At 47.5% G+C, this 23084-nt stretch overlaps 1 protein-coding gene across 2 annotated transcripts in view; it reads left to right on the top strand.

Moving 5' to 3' along the window:
• The first annotated feature begins 638 nt into the window (after positions 1-638).
• Positions 639-23084, top strand: part of TRABD2A (TraB domain containing 2A) — a 76640-nt gene continuing 54194 nt past the window's right edge. For both annotated transcript variants that reach the window (XM_074166596.1, XM_074166594.1), the window contains exons 1-2: positions 639-743; positions 8633-9193. In XM_074166596.1, the coding sequence (XP_074022697.1) occupies positions 639-743; positions 8633-9193 (666 nt within the window). The remainder of the gene's footprint in view (positions 744-8632; positions 9194-23084) is intronic.

Genomic DNA, 23084 nt, shown 5'->3' with positions numbered 1-23084 from the left:
GAGCAGGGAAGTGGAGGCAGGCAGGGCAGAGCAGAGCCCGGCTCGGCACGGCGGAGGGCAGGCGGGGCTGGGACGGGGACGGGCAGGGTCCGGGGCGCTGCGGACCCCGGGCGCGGCGGGGGCTCCCGGGGCGGGGGCGCAGCCGCCCCAGCCCTCCGGGGCCGAGCCGGGGTCTAGTCGCTATACGCGGCACCCGCCGGGCCCGCCGTCGTCTGCCACAGCCAGGCGACGGCGGCGGCGACGGCGGCGGCGGGGCCCGGGGAGGGACACCCCCCACCACCCCCCCCGTGCCGGCCCATCGCCCGCCCCCGGTGCGGCGGGCCCCGCGCCCTCCCCTTCCTCCCTCCGCACCCCCCCCCCCCCCGCCCGGCACTGGACTCTTTAAGAGGAGGGGGCAGCGGCTGGAGGACTTGGCCAGGGGATGGGGTCGCTCCTGCGGGGGCTGTAGGATTGGGGTCGACCGACCAAAAAAAAAAAAAAAAACGAGGAAGGGGAAAAAAAAAGGCAAAAGAGGGGGAATTAAAAACAAAAAAGAGAGGTGTGGAAGCAAGAGAAGGGGGGCGGGGGAAAGAATAGGGGAAAAAAAAAAAAAAAGGGAAGCCGTCCCCAAATTGTGCCAAGCCTGGGAGCGAGCAGGGATGGTGCACCCCGGTTGGCTCTGCCTGCTGCAGGGCTCCCTCCTCCTGCTGGCCAGAGCGCGGCAGAGCCGCGGTCCCGCCGCCGCCTGCCCGCTCCGCGGAAAGGTGAGTGCCGGCGCGGGGAGGGGTGGGGGCAGTCTCCCGCAAGGAAACCCACCGGCTGCCGCGGCCCCGCGGGAGTTGCGTGGGACGGGGGGCACGGCGCGGCCGTCCCTTTCCCTGGAGAGGGGGCAGGCGCCCCGGCCCCGGCTCAGCCCGAACTGCGGCAGGCGCGGGGTGCGGGGCTGGGGTGGCGGTCGGGAGCGGGGCAAGGGAGAGGGGAGGGTGGTCTCTCGGGGCTGTGCGCCAGGTGGGACGACCACCGCTGGGTGCTGAGGAGGAGCGCGATGGAGGAGGAGGAGCCCGGGATGAGCCCCAGGAGGAGCTTTTGCCTGCGCCGCGCCGGAGGAGCGGCGCCGCTTGCAACGGGACAGGCGCCCCTGGAGCGACTGCTGCCAGCATCCCCGGCTGGGGTAGCCCCTTGCCTTACTGCTGAACGCCGAGAACGGTGAGGCAGGTTCGGACGGCAAACGGTCGTGGCCCTAAAGTGGAAACACGGTTATATGTTAGGGTTAGGTTTTGCTCGTCCTCTAACGTCATCAGCCTCACCGTAGTAACCAGAAGCAGCATGGGCTGACCTGGCTCCGGTGGGTGGTAAGTGCAGCTGGTTGCACTGGCCAGTGTGAAGCTTGCGAGCCGGGTGTCATTTCTATTAAAAATCAGACACCAAGAAGAAGCAATTCTCGCTGAAGTTTCTAAGCTAAAAATACCGAAAATCATGTAGGAAAAGCCTTTCTGAACTTACTTTGTTTTAATGCTTCTGTTAGTGTTGACAGACCATCCATGCTGTCTGTTGGCATATGCTTGGACCTGGAAGCATCCTGACTGGAGGTGCTGTGCACCTGAGATGCTCCAGGGACATGTATCTCGCCATTTGTGTTCATCTCCTGCACCGGGACAGGGTTACCTTCTCTGGCACAGCTGTTAAAAGAATCTGGAAGCCCTTTGAAGTTGAGTGCAGACCTAGCTGCACTAGGGAGGTGCCAAACCCACAGTGGGCAAACTGCAGGGTAGATGTGAGAAAGCTTTGCAACTCTGAAGAAGGTCTGCTATGTGACCTACCTTCTCTCTCTCACCTGCACATGCACCTACATATAGCCCCCTTGGTTTAGGGGCTTTGCTGCCTCCAGCTGAGTGCCGGCCCCCCTGCAGCCATAGAGGGGGATCCTGGGATTTAGGGCACTGCCAATTCAACCATATGCGAAGCTACATGAGCTACATGTCCCTCGCTGGAGTTGTCTGCCTAAGCTTGGTTAGACAGAGCTTAGCCCTGCCTTGGGGGGAGGGTGCCTTACCAATTTGCTTGTGCCTGGAACCAGTTTGTTAACTGGATTTATAGGTGGCCAGTCATGACGTTGCTGTAAAGCCAGGTCAAGCCTCTGCAGCAGGTCCCCCTTCCCCCTTGAAATCATGAAGTGTAAAAGCTCTGTGCTGGCATGAATCTACTGCAAGGAGCTAGTGAGAGCAAGAAGGAAGAGAGAGAGCCTGAGCAGCAGAAGTCGTACTTTTGGAAATGGGTAATTTGCTGATTTGGTGGGACATGAGGAATTTTCCTCAGGAGCCATTGACTGGACTTCTGCCAGTTACAGGCAAAACTGGAGGTGAAATGTGTTAGTGGTATCTCGTTATCTGCTGATTAGTCTGTCATTAAAATGTGATACCACCTGTAGTTCTGGTATTGGCAGGCTGTTTCCTGGGGTCCTTGGGACAGTGGTGGTAACCATACTATCTAGGAATGGCAGCATCAGCCTTATTTGCAAAGCTGTTGAATGTAACCTTATGAATATTTACACAAACCCCTTGGGAAAAAAACATTCCTCCTTGTCCTTGCATCATGAGGGAGGGCTTTTTTGTTTGTTTTTACCTTAATTCTTTATGGGATCTCTTTTCTTACCTCTCTAGATTACATATACACATTTCTTCTTTTTGTCAGGTTGCCTAAAGCTTCTGTCATGAAAGAAATATGTGCATCAGTGCCTGAAAGAGAGAAGCTGCTATTTTAAGGAATTAGCATACAATACTTCAAGGGGCTTTCTCATCATCATTCCACGTTATAGTTAAAGCTGGAACCAATAATCTGCCCCATCATTCTTTTTTTTTTTTTTCTTTTTAATAGGAAAAAAGAAAGGCTTTGAAAACAGTTAATCGAAAATAAAGTATGCTGAAATCCTTTGGGTTATCTTCCAGTTACTAAGTGATGTGGTCTGGTGGTGCTTTCTTTTTGCTTAACATTGGAGTATATTGGTGAATTTAAAGCCAGAATCCAGGGTTTAACAACAGAATGCTTGTAGTTGTAGCTGGTTAGTATTTTATGATGTTGTTCCTGATAGGAGGCCAATTAATTTAAATGGCTACCTTTCCCCATATATGCACTTCAGCAGAGCAAGTAGTCTGTCTGGTCTCAGTCTTTGGCTTTTTAGTTAATGTTTTATTTTTATTTTTCATTTCTGGCAAATAGAGACTGAATGTGTGTTCTTTTAATAGTTGTGCAATTTCTATCCCCAGGCGAGTTCTGCTTACTGTCTTAAGCTGAGTTTGAGGTGGGCAAAAGCTGAAGTGAATGACTATTAAAAATGTGCCTACCATTTCTGTGTGCATTACCATAGATGCATGGGGCACTTTACATGAGTGAGGTGAGTAAAGGCACAATCTTTGCCTCAATTAGGTATAAATGAACATGACAAGATACAACACCAGGGTAGATAAGAGGAAAGGAAGCCATATAGGGAGGGTTATAGGGCTGCCTGCCTGGGTGAAATATTGCATGCCACATGCTCTGGCTTCTGTAACAAGCAAAAATACGTAAGAGAATATTGTGGGTTGAGAAACAGTGCAATCCTGGGCTGAAGATTGGCAGATGTTGCTGTGGGGCCAAGTATGAGGGTTAGAGGTCCTGAAAGATGCTGGAACCACGGAGGGCATCTACCTGCACAGTGAGTTATACACTTTGTGCTGCAAAAATGTATAGTCTAGATAGATGAGACAGATAGAAGATGGAAGGAAGCAGAAGCGATGTAGAAGGAAGCAGACCAGGCGTAGGTTTTCGATTGTCTGGAACTCAAATCCAGTTCCTCAGTCTTTGGACAGCAGTTTTCCTTCCCCTCTGAGCATCCATTCCACACATCACCACAACCTTCCCTCTTGAGTTTTTTTTTGTTTGTTTGTTTTTTAAACTCCCACGCTCTTCTTCGAGACATTCACAGTGCTGCCATGAGATGAATTCTTTGTTACTCTTTTTTTTTGCTGCATTACTTCCTGAATTTTCCATAATTTTACTCTTGACAGGCAGTACATCATGTGACTCAATTTGAGTTAGTTTCTCAGAACAAAGTTGACACTTCTGTGATCCTTTTTGGCACCACTCTTCCTGCAGGATCATGGGATCGTACAATGGTTTGGGTTGGAAGGGCCCTTAAAGATCACCCCGTTCCAACCCCCCTGCCATGTGCAGGGACACCTCCCACCAGACGAGGTTGCTCAAAGCCCCATTCAGCCTGGCCTTGAACACTTCCAGGGAGGAATCATTGCTGCCTCACCTGAAATTATTTGTGATGTCTGACAAACACAGTAGTATTTGTGTATTTGAAGACTACAAGTTGCATCCTATGGTGAACCTATAAATACTGCTAGAAAGGCAAGTTGCTGGGGGTAAAGAATTAACAGAATCTGAGGCTTGGGTTTTTTTAAATCTTAAAAGAAGAAACGTATTGGAAAGATAATAAAAATCCTCTCTGTCAGAGCCTGTGTTCTACTTAAGCAGATGGAAGGAAGGTAGGATTTCATGAGAGTTCCCAGTGCTGCCTGCGGACAACCAGCTATGCGCTTAGAGGGCAGATGTTGGGATATGGGACTAGCACGCTCTGGTTTCAGCTACTGATCTGCAGTACATCACTTTACTTTGCCTTTCTTCAAGCTTTTTTTTTTTTTGTTCTTGCCTAGACTGTTGCTCAGCTCCGGAGGAAAACCCCTTGATTTGCACCATGCTTTTCCAGGATTTCTGCAATGCCTGACACTGTTGTCCCCTCATTTTGGGGATGCATTTTCTGGCCCTGTATGCCCCCATTGCATCTTATGGTGGGCAGTGGAGTTTGTCCGCTGTACAGCCTTGGTTGAAGGGAGGCTTTCCCAGCCTCTTTGTAGGAAGTGGATTCCATAGGTCCCAGTGTGTTGTCAGTGTCAGCTTGAGTAGCTCCTTTTCCTTCTCCTTCATTTCCCTGCTGGTTTGGGAGAAACCTTTCTCCTTTTTTGTTCCAAGTAATTTTTTGGTTGGGCTGATGCCCTGAATCAGTTCACAGCCAGCTGTTCTTCATGCGGAGAGGTGAGGTAGGGGAGAAGGCGTAGTGCTGAGGATTCAGAAATACCTTGATCTGGGACTATGTAGTGGGAGGTTAAACTTGAGGCACAGTGGAGGCGTGGTGTGGGTAGTGTGACACTGCCTTAGATCTTGGTGTGGCAGCAAATTGGGAGACTGGTGTTCTCATGCGGGACTGCTGCTCTCTTTCTTAGGCTGCCCCTCTATTTTTTCCCCTTGCTCCTAGTTTTTCCCATCACAAGTAATGCATTGAATACTACCTGTAAACTGGAGCATGGAGACAGAATATGTATCTTGATCTATATGCAAACCTGACTTTTTGTTGTTATGTTGCTGAAAGTGAAATTCTTGGAGCTATACAACCCAGCTCACTTAAACCTCCAGGACACCACTTTGACTGTAATTTATGCTGGTTTTAAAGCACCTTTTTCTGATGTAACAGCTATATAGAAGGATCCTACTGCAAAGGAAAATTGGGTTGTAGCACCTTTATCTATTGCATTCGCTCAGGAAAGTGAGCTGAGAGAGAGGCACTGCCAGTCATGGTGTATAGTGCGATGCTGAACAAGCCTCGGCACTGTACCTGTGCTATCTTACAGCCACCTAGAGCATTGTTTAGTGGTTTCCCTTTCATGATCTTGGGGAGAGATTATACCAGTGCTTTTCCCTCTCTGAAGCTGCAGTGAAATGTGTTAGCTCCAGGAGGTACACAGGGACATGAGAGTGCCGGAGGGTTGAGCAGGGGAAGCACAGACCTGCTCAGGCACAGCAAGGACTTTGCCCCATCCTCTCTCATGCAAAGCGGTAGTGGGCTGTTTGCAGGGGTCTGGCATGGAGGCAGAGCTGTGCTGGGACTCCACTTTCCACCTCGTGAAAGATAAGGAGGTGCCAAAGGAGTGTGAGGTACCAGCATGTTCCAAACAGCTGTAATGCCTTTTGGAGGGAAAGTGAGCTTTGTGAGCTCCCGTTGTAGCATCACGTGGTCATGATACCCAACTGCTGGTGCCCGCAAACTGGCTCTGCAGGGTCTGGAGAGGTTTCCCAGCCCCCCTAAGCAATTCTGAGAAGGGAGGCCTGAATAGTGCTTGGGGTAGGATGCCAAATTCATGACTGCTCCTTTTGGTGTGGAAGTGCCAGCAAGAGTGCCCAGCCACTCTGCTTTGTCAGGTCTCAGTCTCTAGGACTGTGTGAGAAGTTTGACTAGATCTCAGCCTGCTTTTTTCTGACTGTGCCACAGGCTCTTTAGAGGAAGACTTTATTTGCTTTGTGTCTGATGGCCTGTGTGATTTCGTCAGTGGTACCACTAATAGCTGGCAGTATTACTCTGCTTTCAGTATCCAATTGTGAAAGCTGAGCATATTTGCAAAGCAAAAAAAGTGAGAATGCAATACCAAACACCTTTCTAGCTTGACTGTGTGTAGTAGTTCAGAGCAGTGCAGATGATTTTTGTTAAAGCCTGGTACCATCCATCTGGGCTTGATCCTTCTGGCTGGGTTTATTCAGGAGCTGAATTGAAGTTTTAAGCCGGCTGGTGACCACTTACTCCTTTCGATTCCTTGCAATTGTGGCTGTTCTTGTGTGCTGCCATGTACATGATCAGACTTTTGCAAAGTGAACGACTGTTGGCCTCCTGACCCCATGCCTGTTCCAGGTGCCTCTTCTGTCTCTTCATTTGCTCATACTTCTGGTCCTTCCTCCTTGCTGAATGATGACAATTTCCAGTTCGTTTCTCACCACAGTGGTGTGCCCTTCCATTTTTCCCTTCTGAGAAAGGGCAGGAGAGAACTTTGTCTTGTTTTCCTTCCTGTTTTACTTTGTGTATTCATTTACCTCTTTTCTTCCTGGGTCTATGTCAGATTCATACTCACCTGTTGTGCTGTATCTTCTTTACCTCTCAATTCTGCGTCGTGTTTGTTCTCCTTCCAGTGGTCTTCAGGAGAGTTTTTACAGTTTGTAATTCAGGAGTGCATTCCAGTGTCCTATAGGATCCAGAGTTGTAGCATGATGTTACCAAGGTCTGAGGTATCCTTCAGACTATTGACGTGCTGCAGAAGTGTAGGAAGAGCTCTTTGGAGTATAGTTGGTTTGTTGGTCTATGCTGGTAAGCTGGACTGGTGGTAGCACTTTGCTGAAGTGCTGCCTGATCTGTGGTCTGGGTTTGACGTAGAGAACTGCTGGAGAAGATTGTCTTGGATGAGCCATTGCAGAGCAGTCTTTAACCTTTCTGACCCTGGGCCTTTAGTATCAGAAACTTATAGGCAGTGTGCTTCCAATAAATTCCTCCAAGCAACCTGTTCTGAATTTGGCAGTCAGGCAGGCTTCTTAGATCATCACACATGCACACTTAGCCTCAGACCCAAGGTTAGAATTATCTGCTGGCTAAAGGCTGACCAGATGTTTGAGCGCATCTGGAAGCCTGTCCTCTTACTTAGACATGCAAAGACTACCTTTTCCTGTCTGCACAGACAGATTGAAACTGTTTGTGTCCATTGCTCCAGTAAAGGCCACTGCACCAGTGGGGTTCATGCTGTGGGTGATGGAGGTCATGCCTGATGCTGGTGTAAAGTGACTTTGCAGGATCCAAGCAGGATTTATTTTGCCCCATCTGCTCTCCTGTCCTGCAAGTACAGGGAATACCCTGTACTCTGGTATTCCTGAGGATGCTGTGAGTCCCATTTTGCAGCGGAACAAACTTAAGGTCAGATTCTGACTTCCTGATGGCTGTGGTTTTTGAGAGATTTTAAAAGCTATTCTAAAGGAAGAAGGTTTTTCTCCTCTCTATTTAAATAAGTATGCCCTAGAACCACAGTCTGAGTCTGGCCTGCAGAATTTCTTTCCTTATTTTCCAAGGTATTGCATGTGCTTCTGTGTTCCTTAAGAAAGAGGAGAACTGGGGCTGCAAGGGGTCTTGACAGTGTGTCTGTCTGCCATATCTGCTACATCCCAGTGAAACTGTATTTCTGCCTACTCCAGCAAGTCTGCCTGTCAGCTGTGTTTTGTGGTACTCGTTTGTTTGGTGTCTCGCTCAGAGCAGAAAGTTCTCCCGAGATGCTGGTGCACCCTCTGACTAAGTATTGCAGCAGTTTCTTTGATGAAGGGTGCCTTGCTGTGCTGAAGTGAGAGGCATCAAGGTGAAGGTGATTGAAACCCTGCTGTTGTGCTCCGCTTCAGCAAAGCGATGCCAGCTTTTGACTCGATAAGAGGTGTAAGCTGGATAGGCGTCTTGCCTGGAGCATGGCCTGCTTGGGCTATGCTCTGCTGCTGATTTTGGCAGATATCCGAGTGATGAGCCGGGGTGGTGTTACTGTTAAGAAGACCCAGTGTCGCCTTTCAGAAGGAGAAAGCCAAGGCCAATCGTCTCATGTTTTTAATTAATGAAAATTGAATTTTGACATCAAGACCTGAGAAAAAGAATGGTCAAAGAGAACTCTATGTGAGCAAAACTGCTTTAGGAAAAGTCCATGCTGGCAAGTTCCTGAACCAGGTGACCTGCCGGCTTGGCACTGTTTTCCTTTAAGCCCTGTACTGCAGTGGCCCAGCATAAATGTCTGTACTTACTCAGCTGTGTCTCCCTCTCCCCCAGCAAAACGAGCTGAACTCCTTCCTGTGGACCATCAAGAGAGATCCCCCGTCTTACTTCTTTGGGACAATCCATGTCCCATATACTCGTGTCTGGGATTTCATCCCAGAGAACTCCAAGAAGGCCTTCCAGCAGAGCCACATTGTATACTTTGAGCTGGACCTCACCGACCCCTACACCATCTCAGCTCTCACCAGCTGTCAGCTCCTGCCACAGGGGAAGAACCTCCAGGACGTGCTGCCCCATGACATCTACCGCCGGCTCAAGCGGCACCTGGAGTATGTCAAGCTCATGATGCCGTCCTGGATGACCCCAGACCAGCGGGGCAAAGGGCTGTACGCAGACTACCTCTTCAATGCCATTGCTGGCAACTGGGAGCGGAAGAGGCCAGTGTGGGTGATGCTGATGGTGAACTCTCTGACAGAGGTAGACATCAAGTCACGAGGTGTGCCTGTCCTGGATCTGTACCTAGCCCAGGAAGCAGAGCGGCTGAGGAAGCAAACAGGCGCTGTGGAGAAAGTAGAGGAGCAGTGCCACCCGCTCAATGGACTGAACTTCTCCCAGGTGAGACGGAGTGGTGTGCAGGGTGCCAGGCTGGCTGCTTGGGTGGCTATCCCAGCAGCAAGAGCACGGGCTGGGACGTGAGGTAAGTGCTCTCTATCCAGAGACTCTCACGTTTGCTCCGTGGAGCCCATGCCTTTCCCTGTGCCCTCAGGAGAGTTTGCTAGCTGTAGGAGTTAAGGCTACTAGATTCAGACCTATATTTACTTACACTTGGCCTGGGGAGAGCCCTCTCTTCTTCCCTGGGCAGCCTGGGGCAGGCTCCACCCTAAGAGACACTGGAGCTTTGGATGTCAGCTCTCTGACCTTGGCTGGGCTGCCCGGCAGGGGCCCAGGGCAGTCTGTGGCTCAGCGTCTGAACTTGCTTTTGTAATGGCTAGTTCAGAAGGAAAGTGTGATCACTTAGGGGAAGCAGGGGCACTGAGAGTAAAGCTGACAAGTAAGCACTGTTTGGAAAAGTATCCCACTGGACCTCTCAGTGCGCTCAGAAACAGGGGCCCACCCTCTGCATTGGAAAAAGTATTTGGTTTTGTTGTTTTCTCTTCCTTTGAGAACAGGTGAGGGTCAGCACAGCTTCCTGCAGGGAGTTCCACTGGCTAGTGCAGGCCCTTGTGCAAGTGCCTTTGTGTTGGCAAACCAGCTGGAGTTTAGCAGCGTTGTTCATGCAGTGTCACACCAGGCAAGCAGAATAACCTCTGTGTTGTCAGTGTGTTGGGTGGGGTGGTTGTGGCCTCTCCTCTCTGCACTAAATACACCATGGAGCAGTCTGTCGCAGTCTCTGCCTGGGTGGTGGGTTCACAAACAGGCATAAGGTTGCTCTCTGGCCTGGGATACCTTTGTTGCAGGGAGGTGCTGGTCTGGGGAGAGAAAGGGGCGTTTGGTTAGCCATAGGTAAGACCTGCTGTTGCAGCACGTTCTGGTAGTCCAAGGTGGGACAGCCTTTGGTCATAGGCTGGGGGAGTTTTGACTGGTGCTTGACCCTTTCCCTAACACCCTGAAGCCTATCCCATCGCTGATGCAGAGTTTCCCGTGCTGGAAGGGAACGAGCAGAAGGGGAGTTGCAGCCCAGCAAGGGGAGGGACAGCAGTTCGGGGCAGATGTCAGAAGTGCTGCTACCCTGGGTAATCTTGGCGGGGACTACGGTGCAGGGAATAGCATGGAAGTCCAGAACGCATCGCTTGTGCAGTCCTTAACTGCAGGCAGGGCATCTATGCTCCTCTGTTTGCTTGTTTGGAGCTGGGCAGCCTCATTCACCAGGGGAGGTTCAGACTGGATATTAGGGAAAGTTTTTACACTGAAAGGGTTATTAAGCATTGGAATGGGCTGCCCAGGGAGGTGGTTGAGGCACCATCCCTGGAGGTACTCAAAAGACGGGTTGATATAGGGCTTAGAGACATGGCTTAGTAATGTGGGGGTTTTTTTGTTGTTGTTGTTTTTTTTGATCAGAGTTGATGGTTAGACTAGATGATCTTAAAGGTCCCTTCCAACCTAGACGATTCTATGATTCACATCTCCAGTTTTTTGCTTAACTGTGCTTTGAATCCTTGTGCTGTCACTGTTTGCTCACAGCTACCCTAGGAATGGGCTGGGAAGTCTCAACTCCTCCACCTCTTACCTGGTTGGGGCTTTAGTAACATTATTGGCCATGTTTTTCTTTTGCTGACACTGTCTCTCTGGTTTAGCCCGATGGTGAGGTTGAGATGTGCTTTCTCCATTGCCTTGTAAGAAAGTGGTAGGAAGACTGAGAAATATAGATTGCAAATCTGCAAATGTCCCCATTAAGCTATGTCCCCATGCAACCATTGACACTTAATTTAGGCCTTCACACAGCTCGCTTCAAAGAGCGGCTCTCGCTGTGATGTTTTGCAGGTGGAATAAATACCATGTGAGCTGGGAAGCTGCCCGGGCTGGGGGCACAGAGCTGCAACATGCAGAATGCAGAACCTGGTGACATTTGTTGTGAGAGCCCAGGTGAGGGCGTCAGGGTAACCGGAACTGCAGGAGAAATTTAGCTCTAGTTGGGAAAATCACAGCCCATGATAATCCCAGGGTGGGTGGAGAAGTGCATGTGCATCATGGAAGTTGCGGCTCCTCCCATGGCTGCTCACTTTCAGGGGGAAGCAGCATGCTGTCCCTTGAGGGAGCAGGTATAGAGCAGCTACTGCACCTCAAAGTCACACCCTCACTTCAGCTCACTACCTGATTTCCAATACAGGCAGCTCAAGGTAAAGGAGAACCTGTGTCAGGTAACTTTTATGTTTCTAAGCCAATTCCATGTTTTTTTCGGAACCTGACTTGTGAACTCTGTTGGCAATTCTGTAAATTTTTGTTTTCAGAGCTTTCTTCTGAGTTTGTTCAGGCAGTAGAGTTAATTATGTTGTTAATGTAAACCAAACAGAGACTTTGAAATAGGCTTCTTGAAAATTATTTCCTTTGGTATTGTGCTGCTGTTTGGGAGCCCGCAGTATCAGACCACTTCCGTGTCTGCCTTTCACCTGGGTGAACACACAGGGATGACTTCAAACAGCTGGGGAAAATGGGGACACAAAGCCATAAGGAATGGTCTAATCCTGTGCAAGAAATGCCTTTTTTTTTTTTTTTTTTTTTTTTTTTATTGCAGCAGAATCACAGAGAGATGATTTATGTGGCAGAGAAGCAAGCTTAGGGCTCTCAGTTCATGTTTCTGTGTAGGGTTTGCTCTTTCTTTCACTTAGGACATGGTTGTACTACCTGGTGAGGAGGACTCCCAGGCTGCTCACAAGCAGTACATTGTTTTTAGCTAGGTCCCTCTCTTGATCCATACTATTTGACAAGGCCTGCTTGGTGAGGGTATGTTATTGCAGGTGAAGGCCTGGAACAGTTTATCATTGATTGCCTCCATCAGGTTGCACAATGCTCAGTAACTGCAAAGTGCAGGCAAACCCAAGCTAGACACTTCCTTTTTCTCCTTGTGAGGAGAGAGAGGTAAAAAAAATGAAATAAACAAAAAGCCCCATACAACAGCTAACAACACTCCCTGTCATGGGGCTCTTTTTCTTTGACTGTATTTGTTCCAGTTTCCTCTTTATCTTTTGTTTTATGACTTTCATATTTTACCTCTCTGTGCTTGCTCAACTCAGGCTGGCCGACCACATAGGCAGGTCATAAAAGTATCATTTCTATATGGTACACAATGATGTGTACTAATCTGTGAAATACTTTACTGCCTTCCCAACTCCTCTCTCTTGTTCCAAGATCTGTGCAACTTTAGGGAGTATGGAAGGATTAGTCTGCCTGCATGCCAGGGTCATAGTATTTATTTTCCTGCTTCATGCTGTTTCTGTCCTAGTTTGTCTTAAAGACTTTTTTCTCCCACCCCACCTTCTTTCACGAGTAGTGCCTCTCTTGTTGCAATACCTTATAAAGATGCAGATTTCATTTCTAGCAGCATCTGGGCTTATAGGAGATAAAAGGCTTTGTAGCTATACACAATCTGCCACTGCTGACTCCCAGCACTGGAGTCAGTCCCTCAGACCTCCCAACTGTTCTTTTCAAGTTATGCATGTGCTTACGTGTTTGCTGTATTGGAGGCATTAGTGCTCCCGCCTAAAGCCCATGCAGCTTTGCTGTTGGCTCCAGCTGTTGTGTCACAAACATCGGTTTGGCGTTAGCTCAGAAAATGAGGTGGCCTTCGCCCGTACTCTGCCATGCACTTGTAAACAGGCTATGCTTTGGCAAACTCAGGTGGTGTCCAGGCTGTGCTTCTCACAGGCCAGTTTAAGCTTGAACACAAGAAGTTTGGACTTATGTCTAACCCCTGTATGGGTCCGAGGCTTAAGCGTGTAAACACTGTCCAGCTATCACCACGTCCTAGCCAAGACTCTGGCCAGTTTGGCTTCTCCAAGCTTGGGAAACTTGGGACTTTCCCTGTTTGCCATTCTTGATTTGAGAATAATTTTCCCCATGTGGCTTTCCTGTGTCCAGAGCTTGCTATAGCACGCTGTTCCTACCTGAGCATCTGAATACATGGGTGCATCTTCAGAAGTAGTCTTCAAAGCTGCTTGGGTGGCAGTAGAAAGCAGCGAGCCAAAAAGGACTGACTGCTCCTGAAATCCTGGCTCCAGCTTTTGGTTTGAGCCCTTGAAAGTCCTGTCTTTTGCATCTTTCAGCATACAGTTAGTTGCAGAGAAAAAATGAAGCCCAGGCTTCTAAGATTGACCATTATGTGTTAATTAGGACATTAATTGTTCACATTTCTAGTCAGAGCAACCTCTGCAAGCAACAAAGCACTGAGACATTCCTGCTTTTCTATGAAGGGTTACCAGCTTTTCCAAAAAGTTCTGGACCACCAGCATGACTGTCTGAGCTTTAGACCGGTGCTTAGCAAATACAATGTAATAGCAGCATCATTTTTTTTTTTTTACTTAATCTATGGACCCACTTGGGTGAAAGGGTCACCCTTAATAGCCCTGGTATAAAACTATTATTTAGGAGCAGTCCACATCTGTGTGGAAGCCAAGACACCACTGCCTTGTTACATGTGGAGGGAGGAGTTGGTTGGATCGGGTTTTTTCACCCTCTAAGGAAGTTAGATAAACAGGAGTGATGGATTGAAATTAGGCCCAGAGGATAAGATACTGGATAGAATTGTGTTAGTCTCCTCATTTCAAACAAAGGGTATTTTTGCTACACTGGGTTGATCAATTTTAATGTTTAATTTCTGAGGTGATGAGGTCAGATCTGGCAGTGTTTCCATTGACAGAAGATCCCTGTTCAGGTCCACCTTTGATAACAGCAGTAACAGAGAACCTCAGAGAAAGAAAGAGCAAGGAGAGGCACACAGCGAGAGCTCTGAAAAGAGTGGGTCAGATCCAAACTTGGAGCAAAGCGAAGAGCACTTGCTTTATGAAGAAGCTGACAGAAGAGTAGAGCACTCACTGCTGAACAAGTCGGACAGGACACTACTTGTGGTAACCTGATTGCATCTTCTGCCCCAAGGGTGTAACTTCAAGATGTATGCATCAGGAACAGCCCTCCCTCCTTAGGTGATGGGAACATCAGGGTTTTCTGTGTATGCACTGGAGCTGAAACTGAATTGATCCTATTTGCATCTTTGGCTGCTGAAGTCTGTGACCTAGATTTGTTTTTGTTTTCAGTTTGTGTGTAGACACACCTGCAGCCTCCACGTCTAGACATCAGGGATGGGGAATGGGCTGGCTGGTGGGAACCAAAATAGTTAAGGCTTCGCATTTCTATTGTCATAATTAGAGTTTAATTAAGATCTTATTAACTACCTGGGGAGTTCAGGGCTCTTCCTGCAGTGAGAGTAAAAGGGGAATTCACTTGCTGATCTGCTGTCTCTGCATTCAGAAGGGTGGAGGCTTTGTTTCAAACAGCCTGGACTCTGAGGTAGGGCTTCAAAATCCCAAACCGCGGCTTTTGCTGTGGCACCAGTTTGCACTGGTCATATGTGCCATTACAAGCTCCTTGCATTTGCACTCTGCACACCTATCAACTGGCTGGATTTTCCCATTAAAAATGCCTTTGCTCTGCAGTTTATCCAGCCTAAACAGAAGACGTCAGGTGGTAAAAGCGGCTGCGACTCTTCTCACAGCTCCCACAGATGGCCCCTTGCCAGTGGCTGGCTCCCGGTGTTCCAGTGTGGGCATGCCAATACGCTTTCCTCTCTTCCCAGTTAGCAAGGTCTGGGTGATCAGTTGTGCACGCCCCTCCGAGAGTGCTCCACACTGGGTTATTCCTGCTTTCCTTGACAAGTCAGCACTAAGCTGGTGGGATGGCTGGCAGACACACTCCGTGACACTTGGGATCCTCTAGCTTTGAGTGAGAGTACTGTTGCTGCAGAAGAGCATAGCCCTGTCAGTTGGCTGAGAGGAGTCCTGGGCCACTCAAGGAAGCACGCAGAAGCCCTGGACTGGATGCTTTTTGGAGCAACTCAACCAATAGTGAGGAGTGTGGAGAAGGGAGGCGGGGATGTGGGCTTGGCTCATTCAGCTGATCAAGCAGTTGAGTGCCTCCATGCTAAGCTTTGGTCTGCATGTTCTCAGGTCTTGATGCTGACTTACTGTGCTCAGTCATGGTGGCCTGAAGCTGTGGCTCTGTCTGATGCCTGATCCTAAGGGCTCACTACTTATTGCCTATTACAAAACCCGAAGTGTGGGACCGTAGCTGCCAGTTTTTCCCTTGGACAGCAAGGCTGCAGCTAGTGTGGACACCATAAAGGCACATGCCTGCAGAGTTGTAGAAGACAATTTCCTCTCTGATCTGAGAACTGGACTGCATTGCTGTCACCCTCCCATCCAACAGCTCTACAACAGTTCCTTTTTGGCCCAGACTGGATTGCCAGGTCCATGTGGATCCCATCTGGCTCCTGCATCCCAGTGACAGTTTCTGTCCCATGGCAGTGGTTCCGAAGACTAATTTTTAGTTTTCTTCAACAAACAGAAGAAATAGCCCAGAATATAGCCCAGCATCAGACCCAGAATATAGCCCAGCATCAGCTTTCAACTGTTCGATTTTGTGAGGGTTTCAAAGAGCCTCTGCTGTCAACTTTCTCTACCTTATGCCAGTGCTGCAACTGTGATCAGTTTGTCCTTTGATGTTCTTTTTGTTCAATGAAGCAAAGGGAACCCATTGAGCCTTTCCCAGCGGGGCATGTTTTCTATGTGTTAACTATTCCCTCAGCTCTTCCCAGCTCCAGCAGCATCTATCCTGTGTTGCAGCAGTCACGTGTGTGCTTGGCACAGCAGTATTGTCACTAGCCTCATCTTTCCTTCTTTAAACATCTGAGTTTGTCTGTTGCTCTTTCAGGCACAATGGTTTTCTGAGAGCTCATGCTTGGGGGATTCAAGCATGGGGGATCCTTTTTACTCTCACTTCACAGGAAAGAGAGAATGCTACCCTTATTGTTGTGGTCCAGTCCCTGTCTGCTCTGTGGCCAAGACAAACTGCAAGCCAGTAGATAATATTTGTTTTAAAAAGAGTCAGATTACACAGCACCTCTGCTCTCTTCCCTGAATTATTTTGCTCCCCTGACCTTTTTTTTTTTTAACTGCAAAATCTATCAGTCATAGAGTTGGGGTTGTTGGGTTATTTTTGCCCTCTGGGTTGTTGACATGTATGTTGAATGCTGTAGGGCAAAGAACTTCCCCTGCAGAGGTCTTCAGTAGTTTACACAGTTGTTTCTCACCTGCACTTACTTTTCAGGTCTACTAACTACCATTTCTGTTTCCCATGTCTTCAGTATGTCATTTGTTGGTTTTGTATTTCTCTAAATTCCTACTGCCATACACTCTATTCAGAAGTCTGTTCACTGATGCTATTGCCCTTACCAAGTAAACTTGAAAGCTTGCAAAAAGCTGTCAGGATTTTTGGAAAAGGTATGGTTTCCATTATCCTTACTGACTTGCAATTTTCTATAATCTTATAATTATTTCCTATAATCTTCATGAAGGCTTTTATTAGTTAGAAAGGTTGATGGCAAGTAGGATGAGGAGGCTGAAAAACAATTTTAGGGTATCTATTGCTTTATCTGGCCAAATGCAGAAAGGGAGCAGCAGGAACAATTCTTCATTGCTTTTCATAACTGAGGAAAGATTGGATCCCTTAATAAAACTATTATCAGACAGCAGTCTTAGCAGGTAGATGCACGCCCACAGAAGACATCTTTCATTTCCGGCATGCCTGGATGAAGGATGTTCAGACACCAAGACGTGTGAACAGTTTCAAAAGGATTAAACAGATGGATGAAGAATAGTCAGACCAGGGAGTCTCGATACATGGCCCAAGTGCTGTCTCTGGCTCAAGACATCCCTCAGCCCCTGACAGCCTGAACTGAGGGCATGCAGTAGGGGAAGAGCTGCTCTGTAGGTTCTCTGCCATTGTTTGAGATAGGGTGCTGGGCTTCTACCCTACTGGGCAGCTGCAGGAAGATCATTCCCAAAATGTAATTGGGGCTGCATTTCCCAGAGGGGTGGCAGAAGTGAGCAGCTGAAACAAAGGGCATGACTTCTCTCTGGAGATGTTGAGCTATGCCGGTGGGCAGTGCCAGTGGGGACAGAGCGCGTGCACCCGCCTCGGCCTGGCGGAGTGTCCAGTGTGGGACTCGCCTGGACTTTTCCTTCCTTCTGGGTTATGCACCAGGTGACAGTGCATCTGTCCTGTCTCCTGCAGCACGCAGTCTGTGCAGGCGGATGCTCGGAGACTCGACCCGAGACAACTGGCAGTAAAAGTTGGTGCTCAGACACAACAGCTTTTAGACTCCATTGCCTCGCTGGGAGCAGGAGGTGGGCTTGGAAGTTGATAAGGAACAGGTCAGCCAACCTAAGTTTGGCAGTGTCCCTGCTGGAGCACTCAAGACGTCCACGTTTCCTTCCTTTTCATGAGGTTTATCTTTTTTGAGCATGGAGAGGTCAAATGTGAACAGACAAGCACATGGGGAGTAGTAGTTGGCTGTGCAGTCTGAAACCAGGGAGAGGTTTATCCGTGCAACTTAAGAACAGTCATGTCAATTAAAACCAAATGTGTAACAGTGTTTAGTCTGCAATTTGCTGTGATCACAATCCTGTCATATAACCATGTAAGGGAAGGCTTAGGTAGCTGGCCATGCGCATTTCTCAGTCTCTTTGCTCTAACAAGATCAGCAGGATTGCTAGCTTTGGCCAGAAAAATTAATCTTTGGCAAAAAAATATACACTGTTTCAGACTTGACTTACATGAAGGTCATACAGTAATGCATTAGAGGGATGTTCTAGCAAATATTTTTTTTTAATGTCAGCTTTTATGTGTTTTTATGTTGACCTATTTTGCTTTCTGAGCATGATTCTTTTTTTGCAGAGAAGCTGCATTATCAGTAGTCTCAGTGCTAGAGAGTGATTTTAATCTTATTTACTCAAACCTTAATTTCTGTGTTAATTACTGTCCAAACCATGACAATTACTTATAATTTGTTGGTGTGTCCCACTCGCCTTGTGTGCCCCAAACAGTAACATGTGAGAAAAATATTTATACGTCTTTATGGACCATCAGGCTGTCAAAGCTCAAATCAACAGGGTTTGCAACTATACACGGAATCTGGCTGACCTTGCTGCAAAAAAATTGGTGCTACTTGATCCAGACAGCAAGTGTGGATGTTCCTCTCTCCCAAAGCTGAGGTGCTGTCTGCCTTTGTTGGGTACGTCTGGTGGCAAGTTATCCTCACATTGGCCGCTTGCAATAGCTATAGTGAGAGACCCCACTGAGATGCGTGGCTCATGGGGGAGAGCATCGTGCCTTGTCGCTGTCTTGAGAGCACCCCAAGTACAGTTAGCCCCCTCCACCTTTCAGAAGTGGCACTTGTTGGCTTACTGGGATGTCACACAGGACAAGCCATCCTACCCCCACCAAGGAGATGGGTTTCATGGTGTGCTGCACTTGGCTGAGCAAGGAGCCCACTCCAAACATGGCTTAAGCTTATTTTTCACGCACACTTCAGGCAAGGCAGCCCCAAACTGCATCACTACAGCTCCCTGGCTTTGCTTTTCTGGCACCTTGTGGCATTTTGAAGATCTTCCTGTGAGCTCAGGGGAAGCGTTCGGACTTCTTATGGTAACCGATTATATAAATAACACCAGAAGCTCTGAACTAGCTGGAGAGCTGTAGCCCAGCAGTGGTGTGCTGCTTGATGTGTCCCAGTGCAAGGTGTTGTTGAGGACCCTGCTACTCATGCTACAGCCCTGGATTCCTCTGATTCAGTTTAGGACAAATTTTCAGTTGGTTCAAGTAAAATCTGTTGTGGTTTAGCTTCAGCCAACAATAAAGAATCAAGCGGCCACTCTCTAACTTCCGCAGAATGTGAGGGAGAATTGGAAGAAAAAGGCAAAATTTGTGGGTTGGGACAAAGACAGTTCAATAGAACAGCAAAGGGAACAGGAAAACAACAACACTGATAGAGGAATGTACAAAAAAGATTATTACAATACCACCACTCACCGACCCAGACCCCAGCCTGCTCCCAAGTGTGACCTCCTGCCTCCTCCCCAGCTAGGGACTGCGCATGGCTCACATGGTATGGAATACCTGTGTCCCTGCCAGAGCCTGGGGAAAACTAACCCTATCCCCACCAGAACCAGGACAAAGCTTTACTTTTGTTGAGAGTCCTGGATTAACTGCTTAAGGACTTTAACTGCTGAGAAAATTTGACCTTTCATCAGGACGTTGTCCTAAGCCTGATCTTCCTGCCTCTCCACCTGCAAATCTTTAATCAAACCATTGATTCCTGGCTTGCTGGTACACCTGACAAAACCAGGTGTACTTGTCCTCAAGCCAGGACAAGGGTGAAAAACAGATTTTGTTATTGCTTGGGGCTTCTCTTCTACTTGTTTTGCAGGGAAAAGCTGGCTAAATCACTCAGGTGCTCAAAATCCAATGTTTTTTCTCCTACAGTTTTACCCCTCTGCCATGCACTCAGAAGGACAGGCAAATTATGTCAGAATCCAATGGTAGAGAAGGCTAACACAGCTTAGCTTTCCACAGTTGCACAGGATCAGTACAAAACTAACTCCTGGGTCTTTCACTAGACATCTCAAGGCTGTGCAGCTTTGGTAAGGCTTGATACTGCTTGATCAGGACTGTCCCAGTAGGGAAGACAGGCCCTTAGCCTGTGCTAGACAGACAGAGGATTGCTGCTGATGTTCTGAGCTCAGTTTTGAAGCTCTTACCTTATTCTGTCCAAAGCAACGCATTCTGCTGGGAATGAGCAGCCTATAATCATACAAGAACTACCCCGACTTCTGTGTATGCCTGGGGAAATGCCTGCCCATGGAGTTTCAGGGTATTCCCCAAAGTGCAAACATTCCATATCCCTCTGCAGCTCTTTGAGAGAGGAACTGAAGTCCTGTCACTGTTGGTGTGTCTGGTAAAATGGTCTCTGGTGATTTTTAGGGCTGAGATTTCTGTACTCAAGCAGTTGCAGACATCCCAAGGTGAAGTATATCTATACTGTCCTTGAGACCATGGTGGCTACCTGGTAGACAGGTAGTGTACCTTTCAGTCTTGCATTGGTGCGAGGTGACTAAGCAGACCCAGTCCTTGCAATCTGGCTGGTTGTTCCCAGCCTCTCACCACTCTGTCCTCTGTGACAGCTTGAGTATTTCAACAAATTGCACTGGGCACTGCATTTGCAGTTTCCCAAGTGCCTGCACAAAGGCTTGACCCTGAAAAATGCAGGCATGTAAGAAGTGGTTGGCAGTTGCTGATGTAGGCATTACTGCTGAAACAATTCATGCAGTATAGCCTAAGTCTGTACACCTGGACAGTGTCTGCTCCTCAGCCCGTACAGTAACATCTCAGGCTAGGGTAGTTTGATCATAAGTTTCATCCCTGTGTGAATTTATAAGGCCTGATTTTTAAGAAAAATTTTTACAGCTGGAGTCCGGTGGGGTAAGTTGCATGTCTGGAATGTTAAAAATAAAGTAGCTACACCCATGCTTTCTGGGAAGGATGAAGTGGAAAAAAGACGTGACACCACATACCTTTTTGTTTGTTGTGAAGCTGTTGGTAAGTCAAAAGCAGAAGAGAGGAGAGCTCAAGGTTGTAGCTGATCAACACCACCACAAGGGACAGAAGTACTTGCTATCAGTATTGCACAATGCCTGGGTGAGCAGCTCCTTGAAACTCTGCCAGAGGAGAAGAAAGAGGAAAATTATGCTTCCATTTAGGTACTTCAGGCATGTTTTTGTAGCACTGGGAGAAACCTATTCACCAAAAACACAAAGGTGAGTAACATTCTATCTAGAAGGTATCATGGCTGGCTTGCCATGCTGGCAGCCATTATCATGGCTGGAATGCAATTTCAGACCTCATCCAGGTTAACAAAAATGAATTAATCACTGAACTGAAAAGGATGTTTGGTTAAGTGCAAGTAATTGTGACTGAATTTATTTTGCTGTGTGAAAAGGGAATATATTGTCCCAACCAATAATATGTATGATGGGTGCTTTAAGGGGACCCAATTTCCCCAAACTGAAAATAATTATAGGCTAAATAAAGTGGGAGGAAGAACTTAAGCAAAAAAATATGAATGATAGTTGGGAGTTGTTCAAGAATCCTATATTAGGTCCCTGAGAAACCACAATTCTGCGTTTGCAAAGATGAATTCTTTAGTTAAAAAAAGCTGTTTTGGTTAGCAGAGGAAACTAAAGCAGCAATAAGAAACCCAAAATGCAACAAATGGAAAAATAGAGGAAGTAATGTGGACAAGTAATCTGCAAGGACATGCAGACAACTGATGGGAGAACTGAAGGGTACCAACGAAGAGCCTCTGGGCAGTGTGCTTGGAACAGTAAGAAGGGGTTCTTTAAATATATCAGGGATTCATGAAATCCTACCAGTGGTACAGGCTCCCTACTGAACAAGGTTGCAAAATTGTTGGTTATGAAGTAGAAAAGGCAGGAATAACCAGTAACTATTTCTTGTTATTTGGAAAGGAGAAGACTGTGTACTCGTAGCTTGGTCATAAGGGAATGTTTTCTGCTCCAGTAAGAAATTACTTTCAGTAATTAGGTAAAATATTAAGTGTCAGTGTTTTTAAATATACAAAACATTTAACAATGGTTAACTTACAGTCCAGAATATTTAAAGACTAAGCCAAGAAGCTCTTTGAATCATTAATATAAGCACTTGAAAAACTTCAGGGGAGTGAAAGAAACCTAGTGTATCAGCATTATTCTGGGACAACAAGTGGGTAGCTTGTCAGGCTACCCAAACTTCAGTTTGCTCAAAGCATAAAAAGGCTGACAGGCTCTGCAGCTGGTAAAGAGCTGAGAGATGGCAGGATGATGCTAGCCATTTTCCCGCGACTGGAAAGCTGGCCTTGTCAGACAAACGTGTTCCCACTTCTTGATATCGAGTATGATATCTGGTGATAAGAATCATTGTGTAGACATAATTATACATAGATTTGAAGGCTTCTGACCTTGTTCCTGGTGATAGTCTGATATAGGGGTACACACTAGACTAAATCAGTGTAGCTTATTGTTACCAGCCCCAGGGAAGTGGTCATTCTCATAAAATGGCTGCAGGTGGAGGGAGAGTTATCCTCCACCAGGGAGGAGGGAAGCTAGAAGATACTTGTAAAGAAGTACTGAAGGTATCTGTCCCTGCATTACACAGTGGCTTTCTCAGTGATGTAAACAGCAAATAATTGTTTGCATAATCATAGAATGGTTCAGGTTGGAAGGAACGCTAAAAATCATCAAGTTCCAGGGTCTTCCAAACATGGAGACCCTGCAGATGTAAGGAAGGTGAACAACAGATTAGTTGTGGGAGCAGAACTGAGTCGCCTGGAAAGCTGGGCTCGTCCAGTGCTGTTGAATGCAAGGCTGTAGGTCTAGGAACAAAGAATGGATGTTAAGCTAGAAAGGCTGGAGACCTTATCTGGAATACATTGATGGTGCAAAGGGCTCGGAGGATAACTAGCTAACATGACTGCCAAGCCCAGTAACGCAGCTGAGAGGGAGGTTGCAGTCCTCAGGTGAGTGCTAGGAGCAGGGGAGAAATGTGCTGGGCATCTCAGTGCAGGAACACTGCTTAGTCCTGATGTCAGCACCTCACAGCACTTTGAAGAATTGAAGCAATGTCAGAAAAGAGCTACAGAATTAATTTGGGACCTGAAGACCACGTCTGCGCAAGAGGAACCTAAAGAAACTTGATCTACAAAGTTGTTTGTAGAGAAACTGACAAGTCATTTCATGAGCATGCTTGGGTATCTGAGGAAAAGGGACAATGCAGCAAAACCCTCAAGTCCAGTGGCCTAGCTGTTGTGGATACACACTGTCAGAATCAATGTAATTGGTTTCTAGTGAAGGCTATTAGCCAGTTGAACAAATTTCCTTAGGACCTGGTGAAATTGCCATCATTC

Source organism: Numenius arquata, chromosome Z (assembly GCF_964106895.1).
Source record: "Numenius arquata chromosome Z, bNumArq3.hap1.1, whole genome shotgun sequence".
Taxonomy (NCBI): Eukaryota; Metazoa; Chordata; class Aves; order Charadriiformes; family Scolopacidae; genus Numenius; species Numenius arquata.
Note: the sequence above shows the minus strand (reverse complement) of the source record. Positions and strands in the feature narration are given on the sequence as shown.